The sequence below is a fragment of the Trachymyrmex septentrionalis genome, unplaced genomic scaffold (assembly GCF_001594115.1).
Source record: "Trachymyrmex septentrionalis isolate Tsep2-gDNA-1 unplaced genomic scaffold, Tsep1.0 scaffold16, whole genome shotgun sequence".
NCBI classification, from domain to species: Eukaryota; Metazoa; Arthropoda; class Insecta; order Hymenoptera; family Formicidae; genus Trachymyrmex; species Trachymyrmex septentrionalis.
In genome coordinates, this window is record NW_017304758.1 from 2,168,534 (window position 1) to 2,188,391 (window position 19,858).

Below are 19,858 nucleotides of genomic sequence, written 5' to 3' on the forward strand. Positions count from 1 at the left end.
TTATATATTTTGCCTCCATAACTCTAAATTATATCATTTAATTATTTACCGTTTATTTTAAATAAAACTATGCTCCCATTTACAAGATAATCTATGATATAAAAGCAAGCGATTTAAAGATCCTTTTCACGTACAGAGAGACAATTTTTGATTGAAAATGAGCGAACCAAAAGATTCTGATTATAGCAATTTGAATTCTGGCTATCTCGACTAAAGTTATAATAGATTCAACCAAGAAATTCTGATTTGTCCATTTTTCATCAGAATTCCAATTAATGTGACCAAACTCTGTCCAGTGTATGTTTCTCTGCAGAAACCGCCCTCCTCCCAGTTCAATCGAAGGGCGAATTTCGCCCTGTCGACTCTTCCGAAATCCGCGAAAAAAAGAGAGTGATGAATTCGCGCGCGCGCGCGCGCGCGCGAGAAACGAGGCCGTTCCTATGCGGATGAGACACGTGCACCTTTAAACTGGCAACCGGTTTCCGCGCGACGTGCGTGTAAAGGCGAGACACACAACCGAGACCGTTCGGCAAGTACGTGCGAGAATTTGTGGCGTAATTGCCGATTCCGTCAATCATCGGGCGACGGTATTTTCATGCCGCTGCCAAATCCCGCGTGATACGAGATAAACAGCGCGTAATAACAAAGTATAACCGGATAACGACGGCATAATAATGCGAGTTAACGAAGTAAGCGGGGCCTCGAAATTCTCTTTTCAGACATGCGATCGTGAGAAGAGCATAAAATGAAAGGCTAATATCTCGCCGGGCATTATTGTAACCGATACGGAGCCGACCAACAAAGTTGTAGTTTTACTCTGTAATTACACGGGCGCGGCAATTTGTATATCATTAAAGGTACGCGCTATTGGGGGAATAAAAGTTCCGCACGAATCGACGGTGTATCTTTAATAAATTATAATTAACCGATAAATAATGACCGAGAAAAAAAAATCCGTGTAGTGCAAAGAGAAGTTAAATATTTAACGTTAATGTATTCTCTTTAAATTATTTCTACCGTTTTTTTTTAGACTAATTATTCCTTTAATTCAATTCTTTCGCTCTTGTACATCTCTCTCATTTATCACTATTGCGTTACCACTATAACTTAATACTTGGATATCGTCTAATTACCGGTTCATGAAAACAAGAGGAGTGGCGAGGATTAGCAAAGCGCTCGCATTCGCAGTTGAGCCAGCTCGTCGATCTCTCGCGTCACTCCTCTGCCAAGGGTTCGCGTCGATTCCCTCGCGATAACAATGGCCGCGAACAGCGCAAAAAGTGGGCGGCGTGAATGAAAGCGAGACAGACGAAGAGAGAGAGAGAGAGAGAGAGAGAGAGAGAGAGAATGTACAGGCCACGATCCTGAAAATCGATATCGTGGATACCGAGGTGCTTCCGTGTCGACGTTCGTAATTATATGCCGCGGAGCACGATATACCGCGTTGCACGATTCCCATTATTGCCATCACGGTAGTGTAACTTATTGTTAGCGAACAGAGCACGATGCTCGAGCGTAGATAGAGCGATGGTGTTGAATGACGGGACGCGGTAGCGACCACAGCTCAAAAGTTTAACCCTTTTGGTAAGCGCGATCATTAGAATACGGAGACACGCAGCTTCTCCCAACGAAAACAAGAAGTTAAACGAAAATCGTGATTCTTATCATTTTTACTTCTTTAGTGTACAGTCTTGTATATTTTCTTTCTTATTATGATAATTCTGTAACGTTTCAATCGTGAAGTGAATGATATTAATGTAGATCACTTACAATCATTTATGCGCCTTACAATAAATACATTTTAATGGTGTATGATACATAGGAACATTAAAATGCAGTCAGATCACAAAAACGATATATGTGTATATATATATATATATATTGATTTATGATTCAGGAGACTAGAGATCACTGGAGAAGTATATTAGTTAATCGAATCTGTCCAATTAATTCTCAATTAAAATCACAATTGTAGATTTTACGACTCGTTCCGTTTTATCTACGGTGAGTCGTGTTATAAGTAGAGTATAAACATCAATTATCGCATATGCTTAGAAATCATTGGCACAAGATAGTTATTATCTCGTGGCTTGCAACGCGCGTTCGCAAACCATGACAAATTTCGTAACGCCATTTAGATAATTATACATAATTACTACTCATATATACATGTTAATCATTCGTTGAAGTTTCCAACGGTACAATCACTGCAACCGGATCTCTTACTTCATTTGCACGATGTAGATTGCGATTAAATGAACGGCTCATCGCCGTGATGTTTTAGCCCACATTTAATTTCACATTAAGAAAAGTTAATTCATATTAATTTTATACAAAGAAAAGAGAGAAAAACTTTTATAAGTATTTCCAATGTATACATCATGTATATCAGAATACTTTGCTGCAGGGTAGAAAAAATTAATAAATTAATGAGCAGTGTGATCCGCAAATTATCTTAAGAAATCGAAGCGACAGGTATTGCTTAAGTTTTGGCATTCGATAACGCAACTCTAACAAAGTCATGACTTCGGCAATATCTTACAGGATATCGAAAGTGCCATGATGTATTGCAATAACGCGGTACGAGCTATAGCTATAGCGAAATATCATGGCGAGCGAAGTTTCTCCACAAATTGCTTCACGTCCCAATGAATCAATCAGGAATGGTGTTTATGAAGTGAAGGCACCGCTGCTCATCAGCGCGATTATGCAAATTCTTAGCTCGTTATGGCAGATAGGAGGCCTCGATGCGATATCTTTTTTTTCCCCCGGGAAGCGGCGGAGGCACATCGGCATGTCCGGAATACGTAAGCCTCGACATACGCGTACCTACGTTTCAGCGACGTTGCGGCGAATAATGGCAGTTTACAACTCTCCACGTTGCAACGCGGATCTTCCACGGCTACGGCGGCCCGATGCGGGCAGACCTACCCGTATTATTGCCAAGAGTACCAAGAGAGTTGGTACGCACAGACTTGCACCTGCGCGATCCTCGGTGCGCTTTAAGCGCGCGCCGCTTTTATCGAGCATTATTTATTTCCCCTTCCCCACCTTCGCCCATCCCCCCCCCCACCTTCCTCCTCTTTTTCGAGAATATAGCAGAGATGTAGCATCGCGACGCACTTCTGTCACCATCGAGCGTATGTCGTCCCGTTTACGGAAAGCAAAATTATAATCCGTAACAGAATATCTAAGAGGTTATGCTTCCTTTCGTATCACGACACGTTTGCGATTGAAAATGTTCTCGTAAAAATCTAAGTCATATTACCATTGCATTTTTTTTTTTTCATTCTTTATGGCATGAAAGAAGAAATTGCCATGAACCTAATGTTTTTGTCGTTTCAAAATGCTAACCTATTAATATAAATCATTTATACAATTTCTCTACGACATTTGGTGGCAGCATTTAGCTCGCAGCACAAATTATTTTTGTTTTATATTTAATTCTACGTAATGAAATAATAATTACCAATAAAATCGTTCGAGCGATTTTTGATAAATTCTCTGGCTAAATTTTGATACGCAGAATCAAGCGGAGAAAAACTCAAAATGGAGCAAAACGTACATCTGAATATTCATTGCGAACCGCCCACTAGAATCTTAATTACCGTCTATCTAATTTAACTCGACAACTGACACATAATACATCTTTATAATGCCATATCGTCCAACGTTTTGTTAACATTAATGTTACCCCGCATATTCAACAGCGTATTTTAATATTGTTTCCCCAAATTGCTGCAAACATGAATTTATGCGAGCATTGCGATATTACAGTTCTTACGGTATGTTTTCGTGTAAGCTTTCGAAATATATATTATTTTTATTTCTTGGCTTATTTTTAGACAATTATTCATGGCAAAACTTGTTAGTTGGCAATCTTTTTTTATCGTCAATCACGAATACAATGATGAATAACACAATAGGCTACATACATTACGGATATCTTTTACATCGTTATTGTTCTGTCAACAAAAATAGTAGACAACAAAGTTGTAAATAGTTTATAACATTTATTGTCTGTCTCAACGGTATAATCTGTTCTTTACTTAATATGCAAATTAAAATTATATTTAGAATATTCACTTTTTGTGAAAAGTGAAATAAATCCGATTAATGCAATAAAAGAAATTAGTATTATTTATCATCAAAAACCACAAGAACTTGTTTTCGTTTAGCAATCGAGCAAAAGTATTTACTTCCACTTTTTAATTATTTTTTCTTATATGTTAGCGCCTTCTTGCTATTTCTGTCATTCGCAATTAGCTTGTAATCCAACGGAAATGTAAAATGTTTTCTTCTTATTTAAATACATATTAATGTACTGATTTAAGATTATTTATTCAAAAAGGAATTTCTATTTTATCTCGTTCTGACCCCTAATTTTTGCACGTAGAAAAGCTCGAGAAAGCGCACGTTAAATAACTCATTGATTAAGTAAGCCTCATGCAGTATTGCAAACGTATGACTCTTTAATTATTATTCTATGCAGAAAGTCGCGCGTCAATCATCCTCGTAAGAGCAACTCGGATGTCATGCTCTCATTAGATTGGAGATGCCGACGTTGAAAAAGAAATTAGATTCAATGTGCTCGAACAAGCAATCATTACAAACTCTCTTTTGCGTAGATTCTCTTTCGTGAGAATATTAGTGATAATTAATTAATTCTCTTAGATAATTGATTTAATCAAATAATAATTTAATCAATGAAGATTGATTAATACAAGATGATTTCTTAAAGTGATATTGTCTATATACAGCCTTAGCCATAAATATATAAAGCCCCTAATTTATTATATTTTATTGAAAGAAGCAATAATAAAAGCTAAAGAAGAATTAACACTAAAATAACTATAAAATACTAAAATTGTTATAAAAATAGATATTACTTTTTAATAAATCTGTGTTTTAATTTATATTTTGTTAGATACAGAATGTTAATATGTGGAAATAGTTATGGCCAAGGATGTAGAATTTTTGCGATATATATTTATATTTATTTATATTATTTATATTTTTGTTTTCTCTAGACAATCATGTGAGAATTATTCGTTGAATATCGATTAATTAATTAAATCGTATTTTTCACGCGAAATCCGTACCGCAAGGAGTTTATTATAAATTAGAGTTTCTTATATCAGAGAATTCTAGTATTCCGATCGCATATATTTAATGCTAGATACAACTGTTTATTCTCCTCTTGTATTGGCATTAATCACTGCGTCAAAGAGATCAGGCACATCAGACGGAATTACATTTGCGCTAAATGAGCATTAGAATGCGGCCCTTTTCCTCGACGCGTCACGCTCGTGAGCGACGGCCGTCGCGTCGCTCAGCTCTGAGAAGTTCGTTCTATAAGCTTCGCACTCTAGCCTGCTACTAACGAAGAAGGCAGGTGCGCCTCTAGGCGATCTCGCTTTCTTCGAGCGAACTCGCGCGAATGTTAATTGTGCGCTATTATTGGCAACGACCGGTCGTGGAATTCCGCTTCGTCAAACCCGCTTCTCGATCGATTCTCGTTCCAAGATCTCAGCATGAGGTAAGTTACTTACGTAAAGTGTGCGATTATGTGATGATATTATGTATACGATAAATGAAGAATACAAAGTCGCACCGGCAGATTTTACAAGAAAACAGGAAACAATATTTCAAGTGACAATAAACTTGAATTTTTCAATTGAACAAATGAACAAACGAGATCGATTTCTTTAGCTGCATGTATCTTTCGGATGACAAAATCATCCGAAATGAAAATGTTTGACCCCTGGCATATCGAGACCTTCGATGCTGCGCCAAGAGTCACGTGTGAGTCAAAAGTGATAAATTTTAAATGCCAAGATAAATTGCGAATTGTTTACTTTGGAACGATCTACGGTTTCCTCATTCTTCTCATGACACATTCACATAAGCATTCTATATAATTACTTAATTGTTATAGCTCTAATGACTTACCTGGGACGCCGACGGATACGAGTATCCGAATTGCGCGTACGCCGACATGTTTAGAGTCTACGAGCGTTGAGTCTACGTGCAGTTCTCCGTCTTTTTCTCTCCGAATATATTGCGGAACCAAAGAGAATCAGGACACAAACGCATCTGCACGCACTACACACTCTCTCTCTCTCTCTCTCTCTCTCTCTCTCTCTCTCTCTCTCTCCCCTCCCTCCCTCTCTCTCTCTCTCTCTCTCTCTCTCTCTCTGTTTCTCTTTCTCTTTCCCTCTCTCACTGAGTTTCTACGCGTGGCAATATCGTGGCGACATACGGGAAACAAAACGCGACGAACGTTCGCCGGTGAGGAGTGCCATCAGGCTGCCCTCAAGTCCCGAGCGACCGTAGTCGGCCTCATGTCGCACGTTTTCTTCTTCAGCCACATACGTCACGTTAACGGAGTGTCATCGCGCTGTTTTATGGATTACGCGCACTTCAATCCTTAGTTCCTGTTTAGAGAACTTCCAAGGTGGAGGAACGACGAGATCAACGTAGATGCACGATACCGAGGACAACTTTTCTCTTTATTACGGCACGGAACGGTTTCCAACTCGCGACACGTCGCGTCATGAAAACAGCTGACACGGCACGTAGCACCGGAACATGATAGTAGTATCAGGATGACGATACCGAAGAAACGGGACGGACATTCGGACAGAGAGGCGAGCGAGAAGCGTCACGACCGGTTAGGTATAGGGAGCTCACACAGTTCGTTCGTTCGGTCCGTCCCCTGCTCTCACAGGGCACTCCAGTCTGCGACTGACTCGGCACCACTCACACCACTTCAGCGGGCTTCTCCACTTCGCTCTGTCACGGCTCCCCCTCTGGCGAGGAAAACCGAAAGCACCGCTGTCCCCACCAAATGTCGTGGGCGGCGACTCTGGTAGAACGGAGCAATCGCGAGATGGCTCGTTGGCCAACAGGCGGGGTCCACAGGCAGCCCGATTATCCGCGATTGGTTGCGAGCGCATCGCGCGCGGGCGGTGGTATTTTTCGAACGTGCCCATCGACGTCGCGACGCCTTTCGTCCCCTCTATTCACCACAAGAGAACCACCGGCGAACGAACGATCTTGCGAGCTGCGTCGCGACGCCTCGCTTCGCCACGGGACGTTACACGGCCACGACTGAACAAGGAGGAACGAGTATGTTTACGCGGCTCTACTCTTGTCAACCCGACGGCAAAGGACTTAAATAAATCCACATTCCTCCGTCTCCCCTTTCCCATACTGTCCTTGCAAGGAGAGCGGATTACTTTCGTACCTACTGTCCGGTCAAGATTGCAAAGATCTTAAAACTTTTCGTGAAATGTCAAAATTATTAAGCTCATTTTTAATTTCAAAATGGAGTGATCTTGTATTAAAATAAGTCATTTTTTCAAAAGTTTTGTTGAATAAAATAATTTATAATTACATTAGAGAGTGTAATCAATTTTTAATTAAAGTTATTTTATAATATTTAATAACATACTTTTCAGAAATTGGTTTCATTATAAATATTTAATATATATATTTTATCAATAAAAAAATTGTAAACTGAAATTTTTATGATATTAATAGAATGTTAATCGATAGCACTGAAGGATATTTTATTCAATCGTAAAATATAAAATTGTAAAGTAAAATAAGGCCAATATTCGTAGTTCGTTCTTATTGCAAAGTTGTCTTAAATAATATCTTAAACGCTGAATATAATTACTATGATTAATTTATGATATCTTAAGACTGTACTTGCGATGGTCTAAAATATATAAGAACTGATTATAAACACTATCTAGTTTGTATATTTAATCCTTCTGACGCCAATGAGTAAGCTAAAGATATGTTTTGCCATGTCGTCAAAAAATTGAAAAAAATTTGTCAAAAGATGCGAAAAGACCGAGCAGATTAGCCTGGGATTTACTCCGTACTGTGCTACTTAGAATATAATTTTACGGATTATTAAATCATACCAATGAGTCGGAACCATTAATTGCGGACAAAAGATTTACTTATTAAATTAATATGAAGGATTTGTTTGTTTGTATAAAATTTTCTCCAGTGAGAAACAAAATCCGAGATTGTTCAAAGAATAAAATTTTTTAAATCGTTAAATTGTCAAAGAATATTATTAAATCAAAAGTACTTGATCGATAATTATTTTGACAATTTATTTACTCTCTATAAAAATAATTATTTATTGTCAATAGGAAAAATTGTTATCATGAATTTTATTTTGAACGCACATAAACCATGTATACACAATAGCAGAACATAATCGATAGCAATAAAATTTGAAGTATTGACATATAGAGAAATGCTTGTGTAACAAATAAAACAGAACTAAGCTCAGTTCCTTAGAAGTATGAATATTTGGAGAACAAGGCTGAACGGATGAATGTCGACGTGCCGTCGGCAGAATAACGAGAAATAGTTGCGATGCAACAAGATCCACTGCTACTAATAGGATTAGCCGACAGGTTGACGAGATCTTCGAGAGATAAATATCCTTTTGAGAATCTTGTACCTAAGATTCCTGAGAGGAAACGATCATAGGACCCTTGGATGATTTATTGTTCTGCGTAAACCTGGGTGACCTGCCGATCACGCCCTTATAACGATGGTCAATGCTATAATGCAAACGTTTGAGAGAACCATGTTCTAAAACCACCAGATTATTATGTCGTGAAAATGGTGCCATCATTTCCTTCAGAGTCACATGCCACTAATCGAAATCATACAATAATTCGCTTAATCCCTCGTTCTCTGAGGATCATTCGCAAACAAGAGATTTATAAAACATCCCGCATTTTCACCGCACATTCAGCACTGAATACGATTCTGTCCTTTCGTTTCATGCTGACATGCTAAATTCCCATGTAAATACTAGATATTATATTCACTAGACAAATATTCACAAATAGAGCAATGATATCAGTGTGATGATGTTATGAGTTTATGTGTATAAAAATTTATTGTAGAAACGTGATATAATTAGATGATTCGAATATATGAGAATTGAGCTATGATTCCAATTAATCAATGTTGCAGAGGCAGTCTTTCTCTTATACCAGAGTTGAAAATTTATAGATCCGTTTTATGAATTCATCGTGACGAGATTTTCATCTTCTACAACAAGATATTTTATTAGGGAATAAAAAATTTCGAATTTTGTGTAGTTTACGGCGTTGCCGTTCGCCGTGACGGACGTCGAATAATTAAACGAGAAGGATACGGTGGTGACAAAATGAAATGTGGCGCGGCAGCTGGTGCGCGATGTGAAAATATCACTCGGATTGTTGAATGTCCATTTGTGTTTCGCCGTTGGACGTAACATTTATGATTACGGGGGTAAAACAGTACTCGCGGTTCGTCAGTTTTTATTGTTACACTCGCCCCGTTGTACTGTCAAGCGCGGTTCACGGATAAAAGTAATAATATCACCGGGACGAAAGGCTGCAAAATTTTACATCGTGTGATTATTTTACGGATTGCAATCGCACTGTCATTGCTATGCTATTTTCAATGGATATGTTATTTTCAATTTGCACCAATATTAAAACGAGAAAAGGACCTTGATGGATTTAACATCGATATGCTTAAAAGAAATCGAATTTTTGTGTCCACAAATCACGGCCCTAACTGGACAACGACAGTTGTAAATCTCGGTTGGAATATCTGCGATCAAATTGTGCAGGGTCGTTTGGTGTTTACAGTCGTCAAGTTTTTCGAGTCTGATAAAGCGAAGGTTTCTACGAGAAAAGAGAAGGAACTGTCGGGTCCTATCTCACCGGTCAGTGTGTCCCATTACTTGTTCGCAGGTCGAGTAAAAGTTAAACGGCCATGTCCACTCGGTCCGTCTCAGGCGATAAGGATGCTTAATAAGGCACCAAACCACCCCGTCCACTTGTCTTCCTACTTCCTCGCTCTTGTTCCTGAAAGGTCTCTCTTTTATCTCAACATCGGCCTAGTTAGGCAAGCTCCATATTTTTCTCTCAAATTTTTTAGTTTTACTAATCTTCCAGAACAAATCCTCTGTATGGAAAAAAAAAAAAAAAAAAAAGGAAAAACTTATTGTTTTTATGCTTAATGTTTTTTTTTATCCACGCTTCTTTTTCAAATCCATTCATCGAGCTTATTTCATTATACTGTTGTAATACCTTGGTTAGCTTTTATGACTACTTTATGAGATTTTCTCGCCGTAGGTTCTCCTGCTCTCCAAAAGCAAATTATTAGTTCTCTACCGCGGCGGAATCATAAAAGCAGGTCTAATTCGAATGCCATAGAATGGCGCGATTTACACCGTGGAATAAAACAAAAGATTGTTACGTAGGTTTCTGAGGCGAGCACGCTAAGGTACGAAGGAAGCTAATAAGGGGAGGTCCAGACTGCCCCGGCGCCTTCGGGGTACCTTCGAGGGGCACCGCAGTTTTATTGGTCGGAACGTCCTTGTTCCTTCGGCTGTTTTCTTCTTCTATACTACTTCTGCGCCGACTTCGTCTTCCTCTTCGGCACATGGTATGGCCGACCAGAATGTTGCCGTAAAAAAGGCCGATCCCTTCCTCAGACCCCTTGTCTGTCCTTCTCCTCACCTTCTTCGTTCCCGTTCTCCCCACGTAGAACGAACGACCAACGAAATGTCAACCGTAAACCTCGCGAGGCAACACTAATTAACCCGACCGAAATAAACTGCAGTGCTCCTCCATTTCCCTCTCACTCGCTCGTCGAGTCTCTTCTTTTGTTCGCGCGGACAGATTCTACAGCTCTCGGCGAAGCTCAAGAAATATCTTGAAGCAATCTTAAAATTCTTAATCGATCTGTTATAGAAAAAAAACCACAATCTACGACAAATCCAACTAATTAAAAAATTCAACTTTTGTGTACTACTCTCTTAAACTTCTTCGAGTGAAATTTCATTCTAAAAGAGTTAAAATACTGTCACTATTTAAAAAAAGTGAAAAATTTGCACTCTTTTCATTCTTTTTTGGAATGAGATTCACACTTTTAAAGTGAGAGTACTTCGCTTTGAAATGATTGAAGATGCATATTTTTCACTCTTTTTCAATAGTGGCAGTATTTTACTCTTTTGAAATGAGATTTCACTCCAAGAAATTTAGAGTATAATATTCTAACACATACATAAAGATACAATTACTTAAAGTATTTGGTAACATAATATATTTTTAATAAAGTAGACATTTATTTGAGTCTCTCTTTCGTAGGTAACAAAATAATATAATACAATGCCTATAAGAGTCTCCTACGGTTATTAGTGTATAAATAATATTAATAAGATATAATTCGCAAACAATTGGAACATACTTACCAACGACAATATGAAAGTCAAGTACAAACTACTAATTAGTTTGTACTTGATTTCCACATTCATCATTGAGGAGAACTAAAATCCAGTCCAGAGTCGAAACGTTTGCAGTTACCTTCATGACACTAAGAACATAGCACAAAATATATACTATATCTTATCGCCTAATAAATATATTATTTACATTCCAACAACCGCAGAGACATATATAAGCATTTTATTTATTTTCATTTTGATTTATTCTTGGAATCACAGAATTATTTTTATTACAATTTAAAAAAAATACAGTTAATGGATACGTATTAGTTTTCGCATAACATTCCATACCACGTTTGTCCCGATGGAAACGTCGTGTAACCGAAAAAAGGGAAGATTTTATCAGTCACTGATGGATTTTATCGTGCCGATATATATCGTTCCAATGCGTGATCGGTTGGAGAAATAAATCGAGGCTTTTTTGGCATAAGAGTAGGAAACATTGCTTTCAGTACGGGCGGTAGTACAAAGGGGCAAATCCGGATGACTCCCTTGTTCGCTTTCGTTCTCGTACTCCTGCCTCGAAAATGTCGAATCCGCGGGGTTTCCCCTGTACCGCCCGCTGCCAGACATTTCCATTTTATTCCGCACATGAGAGAGGGATGCGTCCACCCCCAACGCATAACGCAGAGAAATCTAACGAAAACGCCTATGCCAGTTGCTATTTTATTTAAAAAAAAAAAAATCATTGAAAGAATCGCATATGTAAAACATTAAAAATCAGCGATTATAGGAGCTGTTCGTATAACGAATGATTTTTAAATTAAATATATTGAAATAAAACAAATTATTAAAATGATAAAAAACATATTTTTGTCATTTTAATAATTTGCTATAATATTGTACATTATTTCTAAAAATTAAATTTAAAAATCATTCGTTATGTAGTTCAAGCAATAAAAATTATCGATAATAAATAATTTTATAATATCTTGCAATCATAACGTTTGTGAAAATTTCAATAACTGAGCGTTCTAGTATTATATATATATATATAGGTATAATATATATATTCTATCGAAGAGAATTCGGAAAAAGCTTCCGTGTTATTGCGGGACAGTGCAACGCGGCATATATAGCGGTCGACCGAATTTAGTTGGACGCAGAGTACCGTGGAGACATTGTTAGGCTTCGTCGAGCCTAATTGTCGAGCGGTTTTCGTTAAAAGCGCGGCCCTTGGCGCGGATGTATGCGCGTGTGCATCGTCCCTCCATTCTTGTTCCCTGTGCAACCGCGCTGTTTATTGTCTCTGGCCGCGTTTTCAAGCGCTGCAACGTGCTGCACGTCGCGCCGATGCATCGAATAGTCGCGGAGAGCGTCAATAGCGGTATGATTATGGCGTGCGTGGGAAGAGAAAAAGGGAAAACTGTCGAGAAAGGACGGCTGGCGATATTGCACGAAAATACTACAAAGCACGCATTTAGTCGCTATCACGATATCACACAATTGTGATGCCATTATACAGCCATTATCCATTGTTTATGAATACAGAAACATATCACACGCCTGTTACAAGCATCGAGATTATACATTCTGGATTCCTCGCAACATCAACAGCATGACAGATTTTATGATACGCTTCATAGACAAAGCAGTTGAACAAGTAACATGACAGAATACAATAATAGGTCTGTTCTTGTCAACTGAGCTTCTTGTACGGTTCATCTTTTCTCTGTTTCTCTCCTTCTTCATTGGAGAAAAGATGAATGATGCAAAAAGTTCCTTAAAAAAAGTGCTAAAAAAAAACAATCCTATTAAAATATTAAAATAAAAGGTATCATCAAAATTTAACTTTATTTCTCACATTAACATATAATATTAATCCGCCATCGGCAATTGTCCAGATCTTTAAAGGATTCATCGAAAATTTGATTGTGAATTTTAAATAAATTTAAATATATAAAAAATATGTAAAATAACATCCGACTTCTATGGTGATAAAAACTCATTAATTATTAATTTTATATAATAAGTAACTAGAATCTTTTTAATTTTTATATAATCTGGAACGATAAAAAATTTGTTCTGTTTCTCAAAGATTCCTTATTGCTGATTTATATAAACCGGAACGATAAAAAATTTGCTCTGTTTCTCAAAGATCTCTGTTGCTGATAGAAGAGTTAAAATTCATATTGCTGGAGAGTCAAGATGCCGATTATTATATTCTTATTCCTCTCGTAAAACAGAGTAGAAACAAGACAGCAGAAGCTGGAGGTAACAGGAAGTATTTGATCTTCGCTAGAATGTCTGCATTTAATAGTCTGCACTTTGAATGGTTACATCAGGAAGGATGCAAGTTCTAAGGTTAATATGAACCTTTCCTTGAACACTGCATAAGTTCATGCGAAGCTCGTGGAGGAAACTCTCTTCTCGCTTCTCAAGTAACCTACGCCTATGGCGTATCAACAGCTCCGACAACACGCAGCCGCCCTCATGGTGCGTATGTTGCATGATAGTTTTCGCTTCTTCCCCTTGCCTCGCCACAGACTGCACTCTTCCTCCAGCGTCCGCAATCAGGTGCAAAGCACCAGAGGTATTGCAGCTTGCCACGATGTTACGTGCCCGTGGAAAATGGTAATAGGTAATAGGTAATTATAATGCATCCATAATGCAGGGGGACAAGGCCGACGAACGCACGATCGTAGTCTACTTCTCGGAAGGAAAATCATGATGTTCAACAGAAAGTTCGCGGTTCCTGTACACTGTTAAATCTATAGTGTCAAATTTAACTTAATGTCAGTCGCCACTCTCAATTATATCGTTATTTTATATTAAAACAATAGTTATACAATATTTGTGACATCGTGTCAATTTGACACTACATAATATCAAATTGACACGATATGGTCACATTTAATTATCGTTTTAGTAAAAAATAACGATATGATTAGGTAGGAGTAGTGGCGACTCACATTAAATTAAATTTGACACTGTAGATTTAATAGTGTATAGCGAAAAGAAATAGAGAAAAGAGAAAGATTGAATCGCTATTTATTTGGTATTCTGGAACATAGGGCAAGATTACATGGAAAAAACGATTTTGCTAAAGTATCTAAAAATCTAAATATATAATAAAAAGAATTTTGTTGTTGGACTATCAAAATAATTACGTAGGAATCTCAAGCACCATAAGCAATACTGCAAAAAGTTTTGACATTCTAGCAACTAGTTTGAGCGTCCTACATTAATATTTTCATATGTCCAACAAAATTATTTTCCGACCTGTAGCCTTTTTAGATACTTTAGCAAAACCTTTCCGCGCAAATAAAATACAGATTTGCAACAGAAATACCGTTGAAAAAGAACGAAAAATGAGAGAGAAAGCAAGAGAGAGAGAGAGAGAGAGAGAGAGAGAGAGAAAAGAACTCAAATCACACAGTGCTCATTAAAATTCATTTGCGGCCGCCTTTCGTCTTCGCTCCTCCTTTCTTTAGCATCTCTAGCTCGTTTATGTGTTATCCGCGCACACGGATGTGCAAAGTATTCGAGGCACGACGCGCCAGTGAGGAACACGGACGCGTATACACGCGCGCGAACAGGCGCATTCTGTAATTGCGCTTTATTGCGCGTTACAACGATTAGAATTAGAGAGCGATCAAGACTTCTCGTACGAAAACGGTAGTCGTAACAATATCTCCCGACGCCGCTGCCAGGAAAGATTATACCTCGGCTGACCGCCATGTGCGCACGGCGCAATAATTGATTTAAAACGTAATAATTCAAGGAGATGTAGCGGATGCAAAAGGAGAAAACGTTGGAGGTATAACATCGCGAAATTACGATCGGCAAGCAATTTGCTGATGGGATTTCTCCGTGCTTCCTGATAACGTATACTCAAGTGATTATTGTTAAGTAATGGACTATCAATTTGGATATAATTTATCTTTATCGATTGTCAAGCGTTAATTATGGTTCCCATAATTAAAATTAATTTTTTTGTAACCTCGCGAATTGTGTATAGATACAAAAAATGTCATTTTGCATCTGTATAATCTTAAAATGTGAATAGACGACATAGACGTCGATAAAAATGCATTGATTATAGGATGATTATAGAATGATATATTATTAATGACTTTTAAAAATCTGTCCCTTTTTCGCGGAAAATATGGGTTATTACGTCATTTACAATCACTTTGTGGCGTGAAGTGTAATACATTCTTGAAGTCCGCCTCCGTACTTCGGTCGCCCTCCTCGCGGCACTGCCGAGGAGGTCAGAGTGCAACGATTTTCCATAAAGCAGAATGCACGAGATTCCGGGAGCCTAGGCATGACACGGTGTGTTGTTATGTACGTGCACAGTTCTGCCATTCTGAGACTGTATGCAACAAAGTCGTGGCGGCGGCGTTGCATCGGACGCGCCGGGTCGGGCGAGTCGCGGCGAATGGGGATAATGATCGACGGAAGTGTTCGTGCTAAAATATGCAGATCCGGCTAAAATTACCGGAGAAGTACCACCTAGCCGACTCAGCCGACCGGCCGCCGAGAGGGAGGCGAGCCTATTGGTGTGCATCGTATGCTCGCGGCTCGGCCTCGGATCGGCTTAGCTCTACTGAACGTATGGGTACGTACCGGAGTGTGGGTGATGGTCGATGACGATGATGATTATTTCTTAATACCTTCGTTTATTCTGACGAGGATAGACATAGAGATTTGCAACGCGGACGAAGGAAGTTTAATGGTTTCATGACGTAAATCATCGCAGGATTCACGCGTGAGAAATTATTTCAATAGATTACTTCTCGGTTCTTTTCCGCACGATGTCTGAAAATTATTTTATTGCCAATCTCGCTGGAAAATATGATGATAGAACAAAAATTGTGAGACTCTAATGGAAAGCTGAAAAGTCCAAACATACGTTCAAGTTTGGACTGCGATTGAAATTATCTGAAATTCTATACATGTATTAACCCTCCGTCTGCAATCTGGGTCTTTTTTTGATATAAGTTAAATTTCACTCTTAAATTTCGCCAAAATAAAAAAAATGGCCCAATTTCTTTTCCTAAAATATCTTATCTGATCTTGTAACATTTTGTAATATTTAATAATATAATAGAGATGCGAGAAAATGAATTTTTTAATTTTTGGGAAAACTAAAACAATAAAAAAACTCGGGTTGGACAAAAAAAATCCAAAAGAAAAGATTGCAGACGGAGGATTAAAGATGTGCTATTTAATTCTTTAAAAAAATCTCAAAGTTATAGAGTGACGAATGTAAAAATATTTTTAACTGCACGCGGAAAGCCATAAAATTAATTATTTTACCGCAATTTACATGGGACATACACCGGATGAATTACGTTACGATTTATTTATACGTTACTTGGAAAATTAGCATACTCAATTACGGTCTAATTAAGAATGGCCCCGCCTCATTATATTCTAGTCGGTTATACGTAGGAAACGTTAATTCGAACGGTAGAAACGTTTAAGTAGGAACGTCGCCAGCATCTTACGTATGCATAGTGGCTTGTCACAGGAACCAATTAACTTCTTTACAAGGAACGACCATTACCTCAGAATGCGTTAAAATGACCGGTGAGAGCAAGGAAATCGCAATGTCAACGGTAAAACCAACCAATTGCTTAACAAGCACCGCGGCGATTTCCCAACTCTTAACAGCGATTATGGTAACCGGAAAAGATTCATGAAGAAATTTAATGAATCGTCCTAATCGACACAACCACTGTGGTTTATAAATATCTTGAAAAAAGAATAACTTCCGAAAGCATGTATCGTTTATTGGAATTTTTTAGTAAATGAGAATTAAATTTCCCCTTTAATCTTAAGGTAATGTTCTTTCATCTGGTTTACACTCTGTATAATTTGCATCGAGATCCAATTACATGTGAGCCTTTAAAGAGTGATCGACTGCGGCTGTCACGCAGCCGGCAATGGTCGGTTGGTGACGGAAAAAGAAGAAACGGAAATTTATCTAATGAATCTCTTTCTTTCTGTCTTTTCTACGATAACGTAAGTCTAACAATTTATTGCGGTTGTGATCGCGGATTGCGCTCGTAAATGATACACACTCGCGTGTAAACGCAAGAGCGTTATACAGCCGTGAAAAAAATCACTGCGGCATGATCAAATCTCGTGTCTTTACGCGTTACAAACTATATGTGTAACATGGCAAACGAGAAGTGTACGCCTACTATAATCTGTTAACAAATATCCAAGGCGGACTGTTAACATGCATTTATGATGATTTATTTTGCAGATGTTCAAGCATTACACATTCGCTCCGAATATATATGCGTTCGATATCAGATATGAATAATTATAATTGAAAAGAGAAGCGCGGCAGAGGAGAAACTTTTTCCGTTAAAACAACCGTTCAATGTTAAGCTATTATATAATATTTAATACTGGAAGACTTTTCTTAACATTAAACTGAAGTAAAGATAAATATGCTCTACACCGAAAAATTTATTAAGTCTTTGACTTATTATCGTAATATCAAACACGATATTTATAAAATGACATAAAACGATACGTTTTACTTTTTTATTTGCAAGAAACGCATGGAAAGAATAGTTGAAGTATTTTTTAAATTTGCTAGATATATACAGATCTGAAAGTAATTTTGTTGGGCCATAAAAATAATTATGTAGAACGTTTAAATGACAATGCTACAAAAAGCTTCAACTTTCTAGTTATTAGTTTAAGCGTCCTATATAATTATTTTAATAGTCCGAACAAAATTATTTTCAAATCTGTATTTAGCTGAACTTTTAGACAGTTAGGAAAACCGTTCTTTCTGTGTGGAAACTGTGTGGTTTACTCATTTTCATGATAAACAATTACAAGAGTACGCATTAACGTACTAAAATAACGTGACTTCCAAATTTAGATATGGGACATCCGAAAAGTTTTTTATCCAACTATAAAACTATATGTTATATATATATATATATATATACATGCGAAAATGGTGGAAACAATCCGTTCTCGTAGGATAACAGTTAAAAATTGTCACGTTTAAATAGGCCTGTAGTTGTGTTCCGATCGACGAGCAGTCGAAGAGCGGCATGATGGATAGCCACAGACGCTTTTATCAATCGTTTAAGCGCGATCGTGCCTCGATTGTCAACGGGAACGGACCGACATTCACGATTTCGCAACGCGCGGATATTGTTTGTCAATGAGATATCCTGAAATGTTCCCAGAGAGTACCTCTGCGATGATCATCCGTCACCGACGAGGCGCGTCTCGTGCGTGATCGAAATCACGACGACGTGCGAATATCGAGACTCATGCCGTGGATCGCACGGTAATAGCGGAAGGGATAATTATATGCGTCTCTAAAAGCGATGCGATCTCTCGAAGGAAATTATGAGGCCGTGAACATTTCTGATACCGTGTTATGCCTGAGTTTCTTGATGATGCGAAAATTTCACCCAGAAAATGTAGAAACTTTAAGAAGCAAATTTTATTGATGAGAAAAATGAAACAGCTGAATTGTTATAAAAACTGGTGGTAAAAAATATCTCTAATTAAATAAGAGGATTCCCGTATTCAAAACTGATATTAGCTTAAATATTCTTATCTGGATATTCTGCAAATTGCGCGCTGAAATCTTTTTCTTGAAACGTAATCATGAGCAGAACCAGTGTAATGATATTACAATACTTATTAAAGTGACAAGCAATTTAACAATTTTTGATGCTGATAAGTATCTTTATAAAAATAATCATAATTAGATGTTAATGAAAAATCTTAAATTTGCAAATCATTTACAAAAATTTTTATTTTTCATTTTCATATGTCTACAATGTAACAACTTTTTTAAGTATAATAATTACACTTAACACATTAAACCCTCAGCTTTATTGAAAGTAAGTCATGCCTCTCATTTGAGATTGCTCGCGTGCCATCTTATTATTAACCGATACCATAACGATTTCTAAGAATACGTGCCCCGGAAACGACATGCGGATACACCTGATTAATGCGCGACATAACCAGCCATAAGTGCATGTCATTAACGATTGTTCATTTTTCATCGGGGTATTCACGGAGACGCGTGTGCCTGCGTCGAGCCGGTGTATACATTCCCGATGAGAGATCGGGGATCAGCCTGTTGTGTTCGAATATCGGCACACCCAGTGCACGCATTAACCGACCGATATATACGAAGGTCTTTAGCCGGCTCGCAAGCGGGAATAATAATTTCGAGTGCTCCTCTCGGAGATAGATACAGACACGAAGAGGGTGAGAGGGACGTATGGGCCTTGTTTATAAACGAAGACGGACGAAGAATTGAAGAGATAAAGAAAGAGAGCAAAACGGGAAGAGAAACAAGAGAAAAAGAGACAAAAGGAGAAAGAGGGGTTTAAGATATACGTTACAGGTGAGAGCGCGAGTATCGCGTGCTGCAAACGAGCCGGCAGCTGCCCGCTTCTGGCTACACGGTCCCAGGTATTAATATGCGACTGACCGAGTGGGACCGATGCTTTTGCTGTAGAATAAACTGCTGGGCCGGTCGTATTACGTCACGTCAGCCGTATGTACCCGCGGCCGATCGTAGGGCCC

The 19,858-nt window shown here is 38.1% G+C and overlaps 1 protein-coding gene across 1 annotated transcript in view; it reads right to left on the minus strand.

The window, feature by feature from the left end:
• Nucleotides 1-6,103, minus strand: part of LOC108746177 (homeobox protein araucan-like) — a 45,007-nt gene extending 38,904 nt beyond the window's left edge. The window contains exon 1 of the mRNA XM_018482783.1: nucleotides 5,953-6,103. Within this exon, the coding sequence (XP_018338285.1) occupies nucleotides 5,953-6,000 (48 nt within the window). The 5' untranslated portion in view covers nucleotides 6,001-6,103. The remainder of the gene's footprint in view (nucleotides 1-5,952) is intronic.
• Between the last annotated feature and the right edge of the window lie 13,755 nt (nucleotides 6,104-19,858).